A 21,813-nucleotide genomic window follows, 5' to 3' on the forward strand; every position below is an offset into this window, starting at 1 on the left:
TAGGGAAGGCGCTGTATGAAGCATGGGCTGGGTCTGGCATCCAGCCCCACCCTGCTGGCCCTGTAGTCAGTGCTTGCTTTGTCAGCAACCAGTGAGGCACGGTGCACACCTGAGCACACAATGAGCACACTCTGATGGTGGCAGCAGGTGTGATGATGTCATGGGCCTGTCCTGCCCTCTCTCCCCAGTTGCCTAGTGGGGTTGCCTTGGTATCACTGGCCTGAGAAAACGTTACCCTGGGTTTGTAAATGGCTTTGAACTAAAGGTATAGATCCCATAGGTGGTCTTGGGGCCCCACCCCCGAGAGGGACCTAAGAATTGCACATAGGAGATGACGGCTCTGTGCTCTGCCACAGAATGCCACTCGAGGCTTGTAAAGGGGCCTGTAGGGTGAGGGAGCCCTGACTAGAGCCTGAGGCCAGTGACCAGTAATAAGGAGGGCCAGACACTAGGGCAGTGTCACCGGGGAGAAGAGTGGGCTGTCTGTCTAATTAGCCGTGTATCCTGTGAGCAGCCACTTCATCCTCTGGGCTTCCCCATCCTCTTTTACAAACGAAGAGTGGGAGCCTAGGTGGTTTCTCAGCCCCTCGTGGCCCTAATACCCTGAACATTTTATTTTAACCAAGCGCCCGAGCTGCCTCCTTGGCACCCCCACTCAGACTAGTCCTTTCCCGCCCTGCCACCTGCAAATGCAGCTGTCTGGGCTCTCCCCTTCTTCTGAGTCTTGCTGTCTGCTGCCCAATTTATTTATCTCTGTAAGGTTAGTGCATACTAAGGTGTTAATGGCTAACTAGTTTAATGGGTTTTTATCCAAAAGAAATTTGCATTTTTATAGGAACTCTGAGAGGGAGATCAGATTTTTACATCTAAAAGAAGGAGCTTTTGCGTGGGTGGCTAGGGGCGCTGTGGCGGCTAGGGGCGCTGTGGCGGCTAGGGGCGCTGTGGCGGCTAGGGGCGCTGTGGCGCAGGCTACCGTGGGGACCTCTGGGGACCTCGGCCCAGGGCAGGCCATGGCATTTCTGGTGCTGCCCCCATACAGCATCCTGATCCCCACAGGGATCGTGCCCCTGAGCTCTGCGCTGAACGGCATCGTACTCCAGCGGGAGGAGTGGCCGTCTGTGGCTGCTGCCTGCCCTCAGGGCTGACAGGAGGGGAGGGTGGGACCCACTTCTGTGCACAGGGGCTTCCCTGTTAGAGGTCTGCCCTGTATTGAAACGACTGAATTGCAAGTGTGCATGATGCGATACATTAATTCAGTTATTGAAATATATTTAAACACTAGTGATTTTAAGATGTGAGAACCAGTTTCAGAGGGCACTCTTTTGTGTGCCCTGTGCCAAGATCAGCTCGAAGCAGCTACCTTCCACAATGCCATTCTAATCCAGCGGGTGAGAAGCAGAGACCTTTGCCTCGCTTGCTTTTAAACAATATTATACTTAGAGCCCTGCTTCCATTCCGCTCCCAGAAGGAAGTGATGTTCAAGGTCATTCCGTTAGCTCGAAAGGAGACATAAGCCCACGGGGTCTGTCCTTCAAACCTCTGCTCCCTTCCCCAGACCCTCTTACCTGCGGGCGGCTCTGTAAACATCTGAGGAACAAGTCACCCACATATTAAGCTGTCAACGTGTCGGCTCCGGGGCCTGCTCCTCTAAGGCACTCCTTAAAAGCCCCAATGCAGGCCGTTGTGCCCCACACTCTGGCCACACACATGCTCAGTGGACTTCTCAGAAGATTCAAAGAATTAATGGAAGCAGGGCTGGCGAAAGGTGAGCATTTTGAAATTCCTCTTCGTGCAGCCAGGCTGGCCTTTGCTTTCCTCACCTTGTTTCTGCACAGGTGACAGGCACCCCCACAGGCCGGTCTTGGGTTCTACTCCCACAGTGCACCGACCTGAGGGCCACATCACAATGAGCCCTGCAGTGACTGTGAGGCTGGGGGCACAGTGGAGGGAGGCCTTTGTGCTGTCCAGAGAAGGGAGGCCCACCTCCCTGCTGATGACACCTGCTCTTTTAGGACCTCCCTCCTTGTCTTACAAGCTACCCTTCTCACCCAGCAATGCTGCTGGGAGACTGGAAACCCCAGGGGACAGAAAGGAACCAAAATAGGCAGGTCAGCCTGCTCGCCACCAGATTGAAAGTGTCCCCACAGGCAGAAGCAAGGCCAGGGTAGGAGACACAAGCTTCCTCTTCCCCTCTCCTAACTGTGAGGTGGTTGGCCCGGAGCCTCAAGGGCTCATAGTATGCTCCTGTGTGCAACACTGTCTACAAAATCCAAAGCATCTTAAATGTTTCTTTCAGCTCGGAACGAACAAGAGGAACAAGAGGAGAAAAGAGAGATCAAGAGGAGGCTAACTCGAAAGGTGAGGAAGTTCACGAGAGCTGGGGCAGGAGAGGGAGGGCGGCGGTCCGCTCCTGTGCCCTCTGCTGGCCTCAGTGGCCTGCAGCTGCCCGGCCCACGGGGAGGCATCTCCCCTGGCAGAGTGGGCAGCTGTCTTGACTCTCCAGGACCTCTCCACGGCGCCACGGTCAACTCAGCTGCGTGACTTTCAGTCTTGTCTGGTGACATTCTGTGCTGCCTGATTTTTGTGACACTCACCTGCCCCCAAGCAACTTGATGTCAAGTGCATTACCTTTTCAATTACAGTGAATGTTTTATTTTTAAAAGTGTGCCATTAGCCATCAAACAATCAGAAACTCATGGTCAAAATCAGTAGTTCGAATGTAAGTTACTTGCTATGACCTTGGGAACATGTGAATTGTCCTTGCCTCCCTGATACTATTCCTTACCTATTAACTAAGAACAGTTTAACTTGATTATGCTAAATCAATTTGGAGTACTGAATCAGGAAAAAGCCTAAAGTACCGATAAATGTTTGAAGATGTTTGAAAAGCACTTTAGAAGCCATAAACTAGAATTTTTATATATTTTTAACCCCAAAAATAGATGGCTTGGCAATGCACTGTAGACCCAAATGGGTTTAATTCTGCATGAGTGGTCTCTTTAATAAGAAACTCTTATTGAGGCTGTTCCTGGATGCTGTTGGCAAGTTTAATTAATTGATGACACACAAGATAGTATAGTATGTTCTGTCAGACGAGAGTGGTTTCAGTCAGCCTCCTGCAGGGACCATCTTGAGAGAAAGGTTCTCAAAACTCAGACAGTTAAGAGTCCCATTAAAATCAATTTTTAAAATGTTTGTTAATGGATGCTTCTCCCTAGAAATATTATCCAAAGGAAGACATTCAAAGACCCTAAAATATCACACCAATTACTAAGGCGATCACTTGTGTTTCTCAACGCTCTCCTCTCCCTTAGCGCATCCAGGACTTCTGGCGATGAGCCAAATGCCATCCCAATGAAAAGGAGTAGGATACACAAGTGCCCGAGGGCCAGTGACAGGCTGGCATGCCCCTGGTGGGAACTAGAGCAAGAGCTAAGTGAGCTCACTTCATACAGGTGCCCTCACCCCAGCCACCGTCTGATTCTTTACCTTAAGACCATCCAGTCTTTGGACACAAGGCACCCTTTGTCCTGAGAGTGAGTAGTGAGGATGATGGGAAGGGAAGTATGTTAGCTTGTTCTAAGTGTGACCTTGAAATGACTACAGTATCAAAAAGAGGTTCATTTCTGGTACAGAAAGGTCTAGACCAGGGGTGGGTAAACTTTTTGACTCGAGGGCCACAATGGGTTCTTAAACTGGACCGGAGGGCCGGAACAAAAGCATGGATGGAGTGTTTGTGTGAACTAATATAAATGCAAAGTAAACATCATTACATAAAAGGGTACGGTCTTTTTTTTTTTTAGTTTTATTCATTTCAAACGGGCTGGATCCGGCCCGCGGGCCGTAGTTTGCCCACGACTAGTCTAGACATTCACACAAAAAAATGAAAATCTAGTTTTCATAAAGTTCATTGGAGTTGATTGCTGGCACCCAAAAATTCTCCTAAACTTTAGGGTTTCTAAAAACTAATAATGGGTAAATATTTAAACATCCATCTAATTCTTATCTCTTTAAAAGAAGTATATAGCCTGGCCGGTGTGGCTCAATGATTGAGCATTGACCCATGAACCAATGGTTTGATTCCTAGTCAGGGCACATGCCCGGGTTGCAGGCTTGATCCCCAATAGGGGGTGTGCAGGAGGCAACCAATCCATGTCTCTCTCATCGAAATTTCTATCTCTCTAGTCCTCTCCCTTCCTCTCTAAAATCAATTTAAAAATTCATATTTAAAAAAAAATATATAGTGTTGTAGAGAAAAATTGCATCATTTGGCAAGGGGAAAGGGAGGAGGGTTCCTCTCACACCCATCTCCCCTGGGGTGGGTTGCACAGGGACAGGTACCTCAGAAAGCCCATCATGTTTGCAGGTCTCCCAGAAAAGATCAATGCCTCTTCCTCCTCCTGGTTTCCTGTCCTTCCCCGGGGACTGGCTTGGGGAATTAGAAATAATGAGCTTGAGTGAAGGGGTCAGTTTTAAGGGAGAGACTAGAAGCAGCTTTCACGTCTCTGTGGAGAGAGATGTGAGCTCCCAGCAGGTGGAGAATCCACACCTCCGGGCTCTGGGCACCTTCCCTTTCTCTGAGGCTTTGATCGCACAAGACCAGATGCCAGTGCTGGTGGCTGCTTTTCAGTTACTTCCCTCAGCCCGAGGATTTCTAGTTCTTGCAGTTCTAGTTCATTTTAATGTACGAGTGAGAAAGATAAAACACAATAGCTGATACTCATAGCCACAGAGCAGCCATTTTCTTCAGCCAGATTGATACCTGAAATTTGTGTTTTGTCTTTTAATAAATGCCTTCCTTCCCCTTCAAAAAAAAAAAAATGCTAGCTAGCTAAATGGACGGAAGGATGGGAAGAGATGAGGAAGGGAGGGAAGAAATCCACTTGAGTCAGGTTATATTAATATTGAAATATGGGTCTCAATTAATTACTCTTGTTGAGTATTTGGTTGCAAATATTATTGCTGCCATAGGTTGATACATAGCACTACCAACCCCTGCTCTTACCTCTCCCTACAAAATCAACTCTGACTCCAAGATCACCTCCTCCGCACCTGAGGAAGGACCCTGGGTTCACATGCCCCAGTGGCTACAACCAGCCACAAGCTAAAGGGACACCTCCCGAGCCCCACGTGGCAGGGGCACGAGCCCACGCTCACAAGGAATCTTGGCGGCCATTGGTTGGTCGGCCCACACACCACCTGAGACTCTCCCAGCAGAAGACCCCTCCTCAGCGCCTCCCTCAGCACTTGGGGAAGTGCCTTGCTAGCTTGGAGAGCTTGTGTCTAAGGTTCCTGTGGGACACAGGCATGGAAAATGCTCCCTGACCTTCAGAGCTAACACTTACTTTTCTGTTCACACCAGACTCTGCCATCGACAGACTATTAGTAAAATCCAGGTCGTGATTTACAGAAACATAAATTACAAATTCCATGCTTAACAACGTTTTGGTGTCGTGGCACACTTTGAAAATAATACCTTTTGACCAGCACCCTGGGGTGAACCTTGCAAGTCCTAAGCAGCACGAACTGGGGCTTCTGAGTGGGAACCTCCTGTACCTGGGGTAAATGTGGTGAATGTTACATGTTTTCATGTATTTTAATGACAAAAGCTCCCACACTCACAGTGTAGAGGCAGGCTGGACCGCCACTGTTGTGTACAGTTCTGGCCATGGAGCCTGAGAGACCTCTGGTTTCCTGTGACGGGCCAGCACTGAGGCCAAAATGTCCTGTCCCAGGAGAACCAGGGCTGCTCTAGGGCAGACCAGAACCACCTGGGCTGGGGGTGGTGTCCATAGTCCAGGCAGGTGGGCCCTGCCCTGGCTCCAGAGGCCTCTGATCCCCAGGTCTTCCCACCACTGGCCTGGAGGAAGCTGCGGGCCGTTGGCAGCGAGTGGAGCGTTCCGGCACCAGGAAGGTGTGTGGCAGCGGCATGAGACGGTGAAACAGCCAGGTGGCTGGATTCCCTGGTGTGTGTGTGTTCTGTAGGCAATTGTGGTAGGATTGCGTCTGACTGCATCTTCCATTAAAAGGACTAAATACAGTCCAGGGCCTGGAGAAAAAGTTGCTTTTAAATAATACCGGTGAAACGTGAATTGACAGCATCCCAGGAGAGGGCAGCTGAGCTGCTCCGGGAGAAAGAAGCCCGGGGCCAGGCGGAGGCGGGAGAAACGGCGGCCTGTGTCACTGAAGTACAAAGGGGGTGTCGGAGGGCGACTCCGGGCGACGGCGGAGTTCTCTTTTTGTGGTTCCCGTCCCCCCGCAGAGTGATCCGAAAGGCCCGTCCAAGGCTCCCTCGGCACACACGGGGCCTAGCTCTGCCTTCGTGGGCTGACCTTTCATTTCACCTGACCGCCCTGAGGACCGGAGTCTCCTCTGACCCGCAGGCCGCGTTTTTGTGTCTGAAACGTTTTTGTATGTGAAGTGATGCACAGGCCCACCTCTCAGAGAGCACTACATTTGACACAGATGTGGACTCACAAATCCAGAATAAGGTAAAAGCTTTGTGTAAGGTTCCTGTCACCTTGATTCGAGAAGTGAGACAAATGTGGGAAAGCCCTCGACAGACACCCAGCCCCCCAGGCCAGGCTGCTTGCGGAGCCAAGTCACTGCCATGTTACTAGAGACAGCCAGGCTGTGCACAGGCGGGAGGTGGCTCCGGGAATAATGTAGCTCAATGGACAATAAAACACTCGCTCTGGCTCCTAGAAAAGTCGGGTGCAGGAGCAGGGAGCCCTGCCCCTCCCTCGCTGCGTGATGCCTAGTTGCCTCTGGACCGCATTTTGCTCACCTGTAAATCCACGATGGGCAAGCGATCCAAACTTCTCTTTATGACCGTGCCCCCCTCTTCCGCCTGCAGCTTAGCCAGAGGCCCACCGTGGAAGAACTTCGGGAAAGGAAGATCCTCATCCGCTTCAGCGACTACGTGGAGGTGGCTGACGCCCAGGACTATGACCGCAGGGCAGACAAGCCGTGGACCCGCCTCACCGCTGCCGACAAAGTGAGGAGAAGGGGCAAGGAGAGGGGGGCAGGTACCCACACCCAGGTTTCGCCCCTACACTGCATTCCTCGCTTGCTGCCTGGGGTGCTGTATTGAAATGAACAGCAAAGCTGTGGCCAGGGCCTTGGGAATGGGGCGTGCAGTGCCCGCTGGGCAGGCTGAGAGTGCCGTGTTCCCACCACCTTTGCCCAGGGCTCCAGAGAATTGGGAGCGGTCACTGAATTGATTCCTCACCGCTCTGGAGAAGGAGCAAGACGGACACATAATATTGTGCCATTTTACGGGAGAAGGCAAGACAGTGTGGGAGATGGTGCCCAGAGGAAAGAACAGCACCTGTGGGGCACCCAGCTGACCTTCCGGGTAGAGCCACTGGCTGCAGCACCCACAGGGGTGTCCCAGAACCAAAAGGGGCTGAGGCCACTGTCCCGGCAGTTGTTGTAACCTAGTGGCAAAGACACAAACCACACAGGCAGCAAAACACGTCCCTGCACTAGACCTCCATCGACTAGAAAGAATACAACCTGAAGTTGAGTTTGTTTGCTAAGAAATGCAGTGATGCAAATGATGCCATTCTTACCTGCCCATTGGACCATGCAGTAGAATTAAACTCTGCTTGGTCATCGTTTGTGATGCTGGCCCAGTCACCACGAGGAGCTGGAGGGCTTCTCACCTTCTTTCCCCAAACATTCTCGGGCCGGTGGCTCCTTCACCTGCTAGACAGGAGGAAGCACAGGGAAGGGCAGGGGAGCCGCTGCCCTTGGGGAAACTGATGAGGTCAGAGGCAGAGACCTCCCGGAAATGGCCTCCCACATGGGGTCAACCCACAGGTCCCGATGAGTGGGAAACTGCCCCTTCTTAAATGCAGCACCATCTCTTCCTGTGCAGGAACTCGGTGAGGCCCCAGGAACTGGCCCAGACAGAGCCTGCCCCCCAGGCGGTGGTGTCTGTATTGTCCACGGAGGAGGGCCCTGGCCCTGGTTCTCTTGCTCACACTGGCTGCGGTGCGCCTGGTACCAAGGGTAGGGGTGCCGCAGGTGTCCAGGGGAAGGACAGGGTGACTCCAGCTCCGAGAGGCTGCTGGGTAGGGAGCGGACCCAGCTCCTCCCAGGCTGCTGGGGATGGGAAACCGGACACGGAGCCTCCTTCTAACTGGCCCTTAGATGCTCACATGCCCCGTTTCGAGAGGAGCCACTGCGATGCTCCCTAAAGACTTCTCCAGCCTCAGACTCCCGGTGCTTTGACTTTCCCACCAAAGCCAATGCCAACCTTACAAAGAGCTCTGCGGAAGGGCACACATTTAAAACTTCAGCCCTGGCATTCCTGTGTCCTAGCCCCTCCTCCCTGTCTCTGCACCTGGTTCCCCAGCCCTCCTGGTAGGCTACAGCCAGGTGGGTGGGCAGTGCTAGAAGGATGAGGTTATTCAAGTTTATCACAGAATATACTAAGGTTATCTAAAGCATCCCATCTACCCGTTATGGTGAAAAATATGGTCTCAGCTTCAAGAGTCATGAAAGAGGAGAGGGTTTATAAATCAAAGGGAAGGGGGGTTACCCTCCCCTTCCAGAAGTATCCACTGTGAGGCACTGCTGTGCCTGTGATGAGTTCAGATTGTTTACCTAAGGAAGGTGAAAGGTTGACTTTTTTTTTTAATATGTTTTTATTGATTTTTTTTAGAGAGAAAAGGAAAGAGATAGAGAGATAGAAACATCAATGACAGAAGAACATCATTGATCAGCTGCCTCCTGCACACCCCTCACAGGGGATTGAGCCTGAAACCTGGGCATGTGCCCTGACCTGGAATCAAACCAGTGGCCTCTTTGTTCCTGAGTCAATGCTCAACCGCTGAGCTACATTGGCCAAGCGACATTTAAATGTGTACTCAGGAGCCCAGGAGTGTGGGCAGGTGTGCACACTGTGGATGCCGATGAAACAGCCTGCAGACTGAAGGGTCCTGGGTTCGATTCCGGTCAAGAGCACATGCCCAGGTTTCCCATACAGAATCACTCACGGTTTAGATTTAAGGGCGAGGGAGTCATAGTAGGTCTAAAGGATATCCCAGGTGATTGGGTTTTTTTTCTCCCAGTGAAAACTCCATTTTGTGTGGCTTTGTCAAAGGGAAAAAAATAGAAATAAAATAAAATAAAAAGTGAGCTCCTTCCCATCTGCCCCCTCGGCATCCTTATGGGCTTCTCTCCGTTCCAGGCTGCCATTCGGAAGGAGCTGAATGAATTTAAAAGCACTGAGATGGAAGTTCATGAGCTGAGTAGACATCTAACAAGGTTAGTATCACGGTGTGCTTTTCCCTCTCAAGTTGTCATACCTACTTCCAAACGACCTACCTGTTTCTGGGTCCCAGCGGTGTGGTGGGCGCGTGAAGGAGAAGATAAAGGTTCGCATTGAGTTCCCACTGTGGCCACTGAAACTGGGGCGAGAGGCATTCAAGGCCCTGGCTGAAAGCCACCTTCTGAAAGCCACTTTTTAACTCATTCACACTGAAGAGCTAAGTGCCAGACCACCACTAACCCCAAGGTGGGTTTTCACAAAAACTTAAGCCGAAGAGAAAAGATCGTTGTCGATTGACAGCCAGTTGGCAGAGGCCTGCCCTAGTTCACTTCTGTACCTCCCTGTCACTCTCCCAGGTGGTCTTGTGTGGTGCTGCTTGGGGAACTGAGCACAGAGAGATAATGGGCTTATGTAGGGTCACTCAGTGACAGAACCACTGACAATTCTTAGACACGCCCCTTGGGGGAGCATTCTGAGAAATGGTGCCTGGACTTGCAGGCACAAGGTTGAGGTCTCCACCTCACTGCCAAGTCCAGGCTGTGGGCCACCAGGGCCATCTGACTAGTCCAAAGGAATTCCGATTAAACTATTCCAAAACCGAAGGTGGATTTGGTGGGCCTCAGGGCTTCTGTGGGAGATGTATACCCCCCTCTGCTGTCAGAAGCAAGGACTCTGAGGATGGAAGGTGTGGGCCGTGGAACCGGGCACCTCTGGCAGCCGCTTGGTCTTGATTCATTTATTTCTTTTCCCAGGTTTCACCGACCTTAACAGTCAAATTCCTCTTGAGTGCTATGCTGTCTTCAAAACATAAATTTATAAGAACCATAAGTGCTGGTATTTATTCACGTCCCATCACGATGTAAATCTTCTGAACTGCCTTTTTCAAAAGAAGGAGAAGGAGAAGGAAAGGAAACACAATCAGGATTCTGTTTGAGAAACGCGATGGTCACCGCTCCGTGGTCAGAGCTGCTGGCACCACCACGGATCCTGAACCGTGCCCGTCCCCGGCAGGCCAAGAGCACCTGCGGCCTCACAGAAGACTTTCAGCCCCAGTCCTTACTTAGGCTCCAGCGACCTTTCCTCAAAAGTTCCTGTCACCTAAGTCCAAAGAAAGCTGAGGCACTGGGCGTGGCCTGGGAATGACTTTGAGAAGCAAGTCATCTGGTTGGCTGATTAGGCTTGGCTTCTGGTTTGGGGTCCCCTCAGAAGGAGGGTGCTGAGAGGGAGCACTGTCTCAGCTGCCCTGTCCTCTCCCTCCAGCCACCCTCCTTCCAGTGAACAAAAGGGAAGAGCCCTTGTCTGGGGGAGTCTGGGTGACTGTCACATCCATCCTGTCCCTCAGGCGGCAGCTCTGGGTTAGAAGGGGAGAGTTGTCACCTGCTCAGTTAACAGCCCAGTGTCACAGGTGATCTGCACACAAACAGCCACTGCTAAGGTGCACCTACGGCCTCATGTGTGGAGCGTAAGGACCACGCGGAGGGCATAAAGGCTGGGGTGGGAACTCCGCTTGGCCGGTGGGCTTCATCTTCTCTGCCTGCCCCAAGGCTGGTGACCCTGTGACTTGGAAGGTAATGGCTCCCGAGTGTCGGCCCCCACACATATAAGCCAGAAACCATTCCTGAAGGACCAGCCTTCTGGCCACTGACGGACTGGTACTCTAGATCCACGTGATGGCCTTCCAGTCTCCTTTGTTTGCACTGAGGGCTTTCTGTGAGTTTGGCAGAGGCCAGAATTGGGCAGCCAGCAGCCATGCCCACCTTGTGCTGTACTTCCCTGTTCATGTTTCTCCAGGGGGAACCCTTCCTCCCTCATGATGCTGGCAAGGGTGATTGGAGATGCATCTCTAACTGCCCCCCTCACCTGGGACCACAGGAAGCAGTGCTCTGTTGACCGCAGGATCCCGAGGGTAGCACGTGCAGTGAGAGGAAGGACGAACCCCAAACCCTGAGAGTTTGACTTCTCTTTTGTGAGGCCCAGTGCAGCCCCTTTTCCTCCTGACAGAGCTCATAGGGCCCCATCGCAAAGCTCTGCCTGGCCTCCCACAGTCACTGTGGTCTCAGTTACCAGTCTTTCCAGGTGGTGGTCCCCTCTCCACCCCACGTGCCCAGGAGTTAGAAGGATGCCAGCTTGGCCTTCACAGCAAAGAGCTAACCAGTCCCCACCCCGACCTGACCTTCATGGGAAGGGAGTTACTGCTGGGATGTGCGCCCACCAGGGAGGCCGTTGACCTTCTGCAGGCATCCGCAGCGCCTGCGGCCAGCACCACCCGGGGCTGTGCATGTGCGGGGGGCGCGGGCAGTGCTTCAAGCAGTGCCCACCAGCCGCTGCACGGCTGTCCTGTGCTTTCCTCACAGCACCTGGAACATGCCGCTGCCCATCGCTACATCCTTTTTTCCTTTGCTGAATTTTAATAGTTCTTGATGTGGGTAGACGGATTGTTCAGGGGAAATGTGTGGCTGTCAGCACTATCTTCCCAAAAGGCTTCCTGACGTCTGAATGTGCAGATGGTGTGACGAAAGATGTAGGGCTCTTTCGTTTGACTTCTCTGCAGCGGGCACATGTTCTGGGCGGAGCTGCCTGCCTTGCCAGAGCTGAGTCTGAGCCTCTAATGGGCTGCTGTGCTTCAGGCAACTGGCAGTGCCCGGCAGGATGGGCAGGCCTTCCCCTGGCCCAGGAGCGAGTCCTAGGGGAACTCATTCCATGACCTGGACTCCTCCCACCAAGGCCAGTGGCTTCTCTGCTGGCCTTGCTTCTCGGGTCTTTCTGATTCCCTGGGGACATGAGGCCCAAATCAATTTCCCTGCAGCCCACCTGCCAGCCAGTAGTCCAGGTTTCTCCCCAAGTGCTCTACTGGGCAGTCCACTGTGCACGGAAGGAGTCAAACACGTCCCCCTTCTCCTGCAGAGCACCGTCTTCCACTTGCAGGACTTAGGGTTGCACCTTCCATGCCAGTGACAGCACCCACCCCAGATGTGGGTGGTTTCAAACCCACTGTGTGTGGCTCAGCAACCTCCGTGGACCACAGCATGGCCCTCTGCTGTCCCTTTCCCTTCCTGAAATCTTGAGGAAATCTGTAGAAATCCGTCCAAATTTCTTTTTTACCACATTGTTCTGACAGTTGGAAAATGTGTGTTAATTCCCAAGATGACAAATCGACATTAACTAGAAGTGGGGGGTCAGAGAGATGGCCTCCCTGGTTTACAATGCTTTCTTTGTCTGAAAACGCTGCTGTTTTCAAATAAAGGTTTAGTTTGTGTGTACAAATTTCCAATTGGGCCTCTTATCATGAAAGGAAAAGTGTGAAACTCCTCAAATCAAAATGTTTCCTTCTGAAAAGGAGACCTTGCCCCGACCTCCCCCGCCCGTCTACGACAGAACAGTGCCATCGACCGGCCTGCGTGCTCTTTCGAGATTGCTGTGTTCCTCCCAAAGGCCCTCAAAGCCCTGGAAAAACTTTAAAACTTTAGCCTTTATGTCAGATTAGAGAAACCAAACGGTGTGACGGTAGTTGTGGTGAGAACCTCTGAGTTTCTTTTTCTCGCGCTTCCGAACGTGTATATTTGCTGAATGAAAATCGTGGTGTGTGCTCGACGAGTGGATGTCCGCTCTCCCTGTGCACAGCCAGTGTGCGAAGGTCACCTTAAGTGAAATGGCTTTTTCTTCCCATTTGTCTGTTAATCCCCAAACCGGTTGCTTTTTCCAGTTGCTCCCCGGGTGTCTGTACATAGTTTGTCTTTGTATAGGAGCGCGCGCTCGTGTTCTAATGCAACAGATGATGGCTGTATGAGGAAGACGATGTAAATAGAATACAAGTTAAACTGGATCTCTATGGCCTAAGTTTTGTACATACAGAAACTGCATGGTATTTAAATTATTGTTTGTCTCTGATGATGTATGCAGTTTCTTTAAAAACAAATCAAAAAAAAAAGTCTAAAAAAATCATTTTCTTGCCTTCTGTGTGTTGTATTAACCACTAGCAGGAATCACCGAAAATGCTTGGCTTGCCTGGGGAAGGGGGCGGGGGCAGGGCAGGGCAGCCCATCAGCAAAATCCTGAGCTATGGAGACAGGACAGCCTTATACATCTGGTGTTATTGGGGGAGGAAGGATTGTTGCACATGAATTAATTGTCTAGATAACATTTGTAAGCCAGGACTTTTTTCTCCCAAACATTTTCTTAAGAATGTCTAGAATGCATTGTCCATCTGTCCTTTAATGATCTGGGAGTCATGAAGGTGGATGAACTCGGTAGTGCAGTCATCTGGGTCGTATCAGACACCAGACAGCCCTAGGTTACAGCCGTGCCTTGGGGGGGCCTTTGGAGTGACACTGCCCAGAAGCCAGAGCCTCAGCCCATTTGACTCTTTGAATACTGAAGTCTGACTTCTTCCTTGAGAAGCCTGAGTACTTGTCCTGTACAGCGAAGGTCTGAGGGAGCAAGAGGGGCTGCAATACTTGCTAGCTGCACTTCAGGGGGTGAACTTGCTGGGTACCATATCCTTGGTCCACAAACATAGGAGTGTGGCTCTGGGAAGGAGGGACCTAGCACTCCCTCGGCACCCTCACTGGGAATCACCCTGGAGCTTGTCAAAGTGCAGGTGCCAACTCAGTAGGTCTGGAGGTGGGGGGTGGAGGGTGGGGTCCTGAGAGTCTGTCCTTCTAACGAGCTCCCAGAGCATGCTGGGGCCCCTAGTCCAGGAAGAGGTTGGGAGAACAATCCAAGGGGAACCACTCTTCCTTTGCCTGGGAATCTCCAGCCTCGGAGAAGACCACATGCGCTGTGATGTCTGCCACAGCAGCAGCGCAGCCCCCGCTGGAAGTCGGCATCCTGCAGCCTTGCATCTGAGTGCCTGTCTGCAAGCTCTCAGCCCACGGGCTCCAGGCCCAAACACTGGGCAGGAGTAGCCACAGCAGGAGGGCGTGTGGTTTGCAGGATTTCCTATTCCAGGCTTCTCCTCACTCTGCCATCTTACCTGCAGAGCTCCCACTTAATAAATGTAACTGCCAAAGCTTGGCTGCAGGTACAGTGGGGCCTTGACTTACGAGTGTCCTGACTAACGAGTTTTTCGAGATACGAGCCGTCTCTCACCCATTTTTTGCTTTGAGTTGCGAGCTAAAATTCGGGTTATGAGCCAGCTTCAGATACCCCACCGCTAGTTGGCACAGTGAACGCCACAACATCAGCCCAGCATCACGTGTCTCACTCGTTCACTTTTTGATTTGACATACGAGTAATTTGAGTTATGAGCTCTGTCATGGAACAAATTAAACTCGTAAGTCAAGGCCCCACTGTATCCAAGTGAGTGAAAGGGCCAGAGAGAAAAGCCTTGGCAGAACCCCCAACAGGCCCTGCCTTGCGAGAGGGAAGGAAACTGGCCTCCAGCCAGAGGGAGCCCTTTCGGAAGGAGCGGGAGCTCGTGGCTTCACGTTCTCAGTAGGTAGAGGCGCTTGGTGTGTCCCTCGGACCTGTTTACAGTATCCTCGGGCAGAGGAGCGGGGTCCCGGTCGCGACATCTAACTGGACAACTTCGGCCAAGTCACTCAATTTCTCTGGGCCTCTATGGCCTGGTCTGGAACGTGGGGGCACTGAATTAGATGTCCTCTATTTCTAAGATTTGGGTTCATCCGAATTTTTAAGACACTAGACTTAGTGCTTAGGAAAGAGTAAGCTCTGGGTAAGTCCTGCCAAGGCAGCCTCCTCTCAAAGAACAGTTTGGGGTCCTCTCCAGACCACCTGCAGGTCTGCCGTGCCTGCCTGCACCCCTCCCGGCCCTGGGTTGGCCTCCTGGGGGGCTGGTTGGTACTGAGAGCTGCCTGCTCCCACACATCTTGGTGGGGGCTTGTTCTAAAGCTGCAGTTAACCAGGTAACTCTGCTTCGTCCTGCCTGTCCCTTCCTCTGAGCAAAGCACCCTGGAGGGGCCCATGGACCTGGAGGGTGATGCTCACACACAGCCTGTTGCCCTCTACCACACCCCAGTGAGGCGCTGCAGAGATGTGGTCTTTACGCCTGCTCGTTAGTCCAATGAACGCTCCCTGGCTGGCTCTCCATGGGTCCTGGGAACAATCCTGGACTCAGGTGACTCTAGCTACAGCTGCAGCTCAGCTCTGCCCTGAGCTCCTGACGCAGGGGCCAGCTGTCAGACGCAAAGAGCCGAAGAGGGTGCTGAGCCCACACGCCCCCGGAGTCAAATTGTGGCTTCGCCCCTTATGAGCTGTGTAACTGGTCAACTTAATCTCACTGTGCCTCAACTTCCTCATCTGTAAAATGGGACTGACCGCACCAATTTTATAGGGCTGGTAAAATGAAGCGATATATGTAAGGGGCTTAACATGTTAGCTCTTATGCTTCCTTCGCATGTATATCTCTCACAGGCACCTCAACTTGGTATGTCCTAGACCTAGATGATGGTTTCCGTATCTTCAAATCCCGTCCCTCTGCTCCTCCTGAGCCTCCTCTTACTCCCTTCTTCGAGGAAAAGCATTGCCCAGAAGTCGCCGCCTCTCCACTTCCACCTGAGAGTGTGACAGACACCTGCCACCCCGCTCTGGAGCCATTCCGCTGCCCTTTCATTGAGGCCTCTTCTCCACCCCGATGACAGTCGTCGTGCCTCCTCGCCTGCGGCGTCCACTCTCCCATCCGGCCGCCTGAGTCCTCTAGCACACAGACTCGCTCACACCACACTCCTGCCTGGCGTCTGCCATGGCCCCCACTGTCCTTCCCATAAAATCCAACTCCAGTGTGCACCCTGGTGTCAGTGTGGTCCGTCCAGCCACGTCCTCCTGCACAGGGTCCGGGCAGGCTGGACTTTGTGGCTCTGCAGCCCTGCGGGGGGCTGTGCTGTACCTATCACCACAGGAACAGCCAGGTCCGACAAGGGGCCTCAGAGACTGAGTGCCTAAGCTGCCCTGGACGGAGTCCGAGAGAGGCCTCGCTCAGGTGACCGTGGACTCCGGTGGGCGGCCAGGGTACTCGTGCGTGCCACAGAGACCAAATAGTACGAACAAACGCTGCCCCTGTGGAGCCTGATGCGTGCACCCTGATTTCTAGCTCTGGCTCTCTGGGCCCTCGGCTCCTGTTGACGCCACCACTGGCTGCTCCCACACAATAGACACTCGGTACACCCGGCTCTGTGCTACACCACTGTCATACGCGGTTTTACTTCATCTTTACAACGCCTGTGGCCTCCAAACCCAGGTCTGTTTGATGCTAAAGCATTGCTCCTCCTTTCCCTGCTAGGCCTCCACTCTGTTCACGCTCTCCAGCTTCTCTCCTGTTATCCCAGGGGCCCATCTTAAGCGATCACATCAGTTTCCGAGACTGAGAAGCCAGATCAGAGGAGAACCACTCTCACCAAGCCTGCAGGTCGCAGAAGCTGTTCCTTCACCCAGCTCCTCCCTCCCCTCCATGGGCAGGCTGCGGCTCCCTGCAGTGGGGACCGCCCACAACCTTGAGACAGTCAGCCAATATTTGTGACTTCCTGCGAGGAAAGTAATGTCACAGGAGGCACCTGCAGGGCATGGGGCCCACCTAGAGCTGCAGCGAAGGCGGAGAGAACAGCATGTGGCTGGTGCCAGATGGGAAGAGCACCTGTCAATCAACCGTAGGCACACAGCCAGTCCCCTTCCTAAATGCTACGTCTGGTAAGAAAGGGCCCTGCTCTTTAGGTGCCATTAATCAAAAAAACGCTCCTGACGTCATAAGAGAAAGTCATCCAATATTTTCGTGGCGCAACAAACACCCCAAGTGACGGCAAGGCGCCCTTGTTAAATGAACCTGTTTGCAGAAGAGGCAGGAAGAGTAAACCGCGAAAGCAGAAGTGGACCTACTCCCCTTCCAGGCTTGGCAGCCAGTGACGATGCAGGAGCTGAGCTGGACACCCAGATGCCAGTTCCCTCCTCCCTCATCGGGGACGGGGACTATCTCGCATGTACCCTCCGAGGTTAGGTGGTTCAGTCGCTCCTGCAGGGTAATGTCGCCACTGTTGTTTCTTTAATAAAAAACAAGAGACAAGTGGTGGAAGGGAGGGAAGTTCCTATCTGTTGTCACTGACACCTTGTCCGGCGGGGTCTCAGGGTCCAGGAGAGGCCATGTCTGTTCAAGCCTGTGATTCCAAGCACCCTCCCCACCTCCACCCACATACCTGTCTCTTCAGCTACGCAGGTAAAAATGCTTGACGCATCGGATGAGCTTACTGCCTCAGAAAGCTCCGCCATGGACTGGACCAGGGAAAAGGGCCGGGTCCCAGCATCCCTGTGGGCCTGCCCCGCTGTGCCACCTGGAGCAGCCTGGACAAGAGCGCTCCCAGGCCTGTTCACCTGGCACCTGTGCCCGCTGAAGTCCTCAGCCACCTCACAAAAGCTCCATGTGGATCTTGGCCGGTGGCTCGGTTGGTTGTGCATAGTCCTGTGTACCAAAAGGTTTTGAGTTCCATTTCCAGTCAGGGAACAAGCCTAGGTTGTGGGTTCTATCCCCCGTTGGGGTGCGTACCAGAGGCAATAGGTCAATGCTTCTCTCTCTTCCTCTCTCTCTCTCTCCCCCTCCCTTCCCCCCTCTCCTTTCCTTTCTCTCTAAAATCAATAGAAACATATCCTCAGGTGAGGATTTTTAAAAAGCTCCAGTGTGCTGGCTTTACAAGTCCCCGGGATTAAAATAGCGACAATATCATCTGGCAAGAGGCTAACCCAGGGGCGGGCAAACTTTTTGACTCGAGGGCCACAATGGGTTCTTAAACTGGATGGGAGGGCCGGAACAAAAGCATGGATGGAGTGTTTGTGTGAACTAATATAAATTCAAAGTAGACATCATTACATAAAAGGGTACGGTCTTTTTTTTCAATAGTTTTATTCATTTCAAACGGGCCGGATCCGGCCCGCGGGCCATAGTTTGCCCGCGGCTGGTAACCTCTTCACACTCGGTGCTGCCTTGCTGATGGGGTGAAGGGGACATTTTTCCTAGCCAGGGTTAAAATGCTCACTGTCACCTGCACCAGCCCCAGCCTCACCCCACTGCTAACACCCATCCAGCCGTAGCCACAAGAGCCCCTTGCTGCAGTTTAACTATCTCAGGTTTTCCTCGGTTCTCTCACAGCTCACTCACAACAGCCCCAAAATGGGCAGGATAAACCGCTGTGCTGCCCCTTCATCCTTCCTGGAAAGATACAAGCAGTACCACGTCCTCAGGCAGCCTAACAGACATGCCTCTGAGGAAGGGAACTTGGGCTAGGCTGTGAAGAGTTACCATTCATTGTAACCCTCTGGTCCTGGTTGCCTTATATATCTGTAGTAGGGGCCCAGTGCACAAATTCATGCACCTTGAAAGACACTGTGGGCCATGAGGCTGCAGTGGGCACAGGGGTGGGTCTCGGTCGATCCTCTGTGCCCCTGCCCAGCCCCTCCAGCCTCAACCCCCACCCCCACCCCCAGTCCCCTGTCTGCCGTCAGCCCTGCTCTCGCCGCCACCACTCCCATGCGCTGACGGCACAGAGCAATTGGGGCTGGTGCCAGCAGTGGGTGTGAGTGGGACTGGCACCGTCAGTAGGTGCAAGTGGTGGCTGCTGCCCTGATAGCCCCTCAGGAGCAGGGTGAGGTAGAGAAGCCCTGAGAGGCGATCGGGGCCAGCAGCTGCCACTCACACCCACTGAAGGCGCTTGGCCAAGCGATCGGGCACCAGCAGTGGGTGCAGGTGGTGGTTCCGGTGCCAGCAGTGGGTTCAAGTGCTGGGTGGGACCATGGCGCACAGGAGCAAAGAATTTTCAGTAACCACCAGAGGCTCACCCTGATGACAGTGACCGGCACCCCGCCTTGGTCTGGCACCCCTGCTCACCTGCTCTACCATCCCACTGCAGCTGACTCCTGCCATGTTCTGCGCTCTGCTGCCTGCTGCCGATGCCGACCATGTTCCACTTGCGCCCCCTGGTGGTCAGCGCACATCATAGCGACTGGTTATTCGTTTGTTCCACTGTTTGGTCTATTTGCATATTAGGGTTTATATATTTAAATTTTTTTATTAATTTCAGAGAGAAAGGGAGAGAGAGAGAGAGAAACATCAATGATGAGAGAGAATCATTGATTGACTGCCTCCTGCACACCCATACTGGGGATCGAGCCCGCAACCCGGGCATGTGACTGTGACTGGAATTGAACCCAGGACCTTTCAGTTCGCAGGCCAACACTCTGCTCACTGAGCAAGACTGGCTAGGGCCTTATATCCCCACATACACATATCCCTTTTCCATTAAAAACTTTAGTTATACGTTTAAAAAGCACATACAGTGCTGATTGCCTTTAGTCTCACTGAACAAGGACACTTACCTGTATATAAAATGCCTACTTGGAAAAACCTGTTTCAATCATACCAAATTTTAAAATCTAGGAACAGGCCACGACACAGAAAAGCATGCATTTTTCAGACCATCTACAGCTGGTCAGAATGGAGCCCCACAGGAAGCAGAGGTTCCCAGCAAGCAGTCCTATCGCAGGTCCCCGCCACCACCTGCTCACCAGAGATAAGTGCACCCTGGGTAGTTTCAGGTCATTGCACAGACAGGGATTTTGTCCTCCGGGGACCAGCTGGCTCTGCCTGAGTTGAAACAGGGCAAGGTGCTAAACAGAACTAATTGGGGTGAAGAAGAGGGAAGGACAAAATGGCTCCAGGCTTGGAGGATGGTTTTGCAAACTTGGAAGCAAAAAAGGTCTCTGATTTGGACAGAGGAGGTGTGGACCATTCTGCTGTGCTTGAAAACCTTTTGCTGTAGGTGCCAATCAGAAGAGAGAGAACACCACTCAACTGGCTCGGACACAAGGAGCTGGGGTAGAGTCCTTGGGTATCAGCAGCAAAGCAATGGGAGCAGTTGAGATGTTGCCTGAACGCCCCGCCCCCCTCCCCCGTCCACCTCTACCCCTAGGCCTCAGCTGGGAGCTCACAAGCTGGTGGACGGAAGATACTGAGGCGGGTTTCTCAAGACCCAAAGGAAGGCTACTTGTGCTCCCCCTCCCCCCTCCTCCCTTCCTCTGAACAAAACCGCATTCACAGAACATGAATGATAATGGGCTCTTAGTTCAACCCTCTTGGTTACAACAGGCAGCGGTGCTCTGCTGTCCCCGGCACACCAAGGTGGGCACCACGAGGGGAGCACCGAGAGGCGCATCGCTGCCTGTACCTAAGCATCACCCTGCAGGTCCCCTCACTGCTCACCTCAGCACCGTCACTGCTGCAGCTGGTCCTTATGTCCTCACACCATCTTCCTGAGCCACCCGCCCAACACCTGCAGAATGAGCTGTGCACGGGCTCAGTGCGGGCACTGCTTTCATCGTCACCCCCATCCTGCAGGGGAGGGGACTGACACCAGCAGCAGGATCACACTGCTAGTGATGGCAGAGCTGAGCTGAGCACCCGGGGCTTCTGACTCTCGACCCGTTCCCTTGCCCCCACATGACTAGGGAATCCCACAAAAGCCTCTCGGAAGAATGATGGTTTAAGACCCAGAGTTAAACCTGTGGCTGCCCTGCTAAGCTGCATCTGCTAACTGCTGTCAGTCAGCACTGGGTTCATCCACCTTTACGAGACAGGAAACCCAAGTGGTGGCTGAAACAACTGGGATTTTTTCGGTGAGTGTTTTGTTTGTTTGTTTGTTTTTTATGCAAAGGAAGTCTGGAGTTAAGCAGGGATGAGCTGTGACACCATCAATATGCCACAGCTCTGGTTTTCTGCCCCACTGTCCTTATCATGTAGCTTCTACCCTCGGAGTTGCCTCATGTTCCACAATGGCTGCTGGGGTTCCGGTCATTAATATGTGCTCCAAGCAGGAAGTAAGAGGAAAGGTTACCTGCTGGCTGAGAACACCATCTTTAAATAAACACCTTTTTTGGAAGTCCTACCGAATGACCTTGCCTTCCATCCTATTGTCCGTTCCTCTTTGCATGAGAGGCTGGGAAATAAAGTTTTCCTAACACATTCCTCCTTCAAATTGCATTTACGTCTGGTTAGTAAGGAAGGAGAGGGTGCATGTGATTGGTTAGCGGCCACAGAGCTATCCTTGGTAATGAGCGGACTTGGGATAAGGTTATAGTGAAACCACTTTCAGTGACCAAGTGGGAAGACAGCAACGAGTAGAGAACATCCATATCTCAGTACTGAGACTATCTTCTGATTTTGATGAAGTGCTTTATAAACTTAAGCAATATCCCTACCATCACCTAGAAATGAAGTCAGATGGCAGGTGGCATATTTCTTTCTTCGCAATCAGGGCTGAACCTGGTACTCGGTGAAATGTACAGTCCCTAGGTCAGGGGTGGGCAACCCCTGGCACGCGTGCCAAACATGGCATGCCAGTAACTTTTGCTGGCACACGAAACCCTCTCTTATAATCTTCCATTTACAATTTTTTTCTTAATATCAACTTTTTTATTTTTCAGATAAATTCAGTGTATGTGCATCTTAGATAAATACATAATTTTACATAAGTTATTTTAAAAATCATAGACATGGATTGACGAGAGAGGGGAAGAGCAATTTCAATAGTGTCGAAAACGAA

At 52.4% G+C, this 21,813-nt stretch overlaps 1 protein-coding gene across 4 annotated transcripts in view; it reads left to right on the top strand.

Moving 5' to 3' along the window:
* PHACTR1 (phosphatase and actin regulator 1) overlaps positions 1-13,222 on the top strand; it is a 485,326-nt gene extending 472,104 nt beyond the window's left edge. For all 4 annotated transcript variants that reach the window (XM_059688648.1, XM_059688649.1, XM_059688646.1 and 1 more), the window contains 4 exons: positions 2,297-2,358; positions 6,857-6,997; positions 9,200-9,276; positions 10,033-13,222. In XM_059688648.1, coding sequence (XP_059544631.1) covers positions 2,297-2,358; positions 6,857-6,997; positions 9,200-9,276; positions 10,033-10,048 — 296 coding nt within the window. In that variant the 3' untranslated portion in view covers positions 10,049-13,222. The remainder of the gene's footprint in view (positions 1-2,296; positions 2,359-6,856; positions 6,998-9,199; positions 9,277-10,032) is intronic.
* Positions 13,223-21,813: the final 8,591 nt, after the last annotated feature.

Source organism: Myotis daubentonii, chromosome 3 (assembly GCF_963259705.1).
Source record: "Myotis daubentonii chromosome 3, mMyoDau2.1, whole genome shotgun sequence".
Classification (NCBI taxonomy): domain Eukaryota; kingdom Metazoa; phylum Chordata; class Mammalia; order Chiroptera; family Vespertilionidae; genus Myotis; species Myotis daubentonii.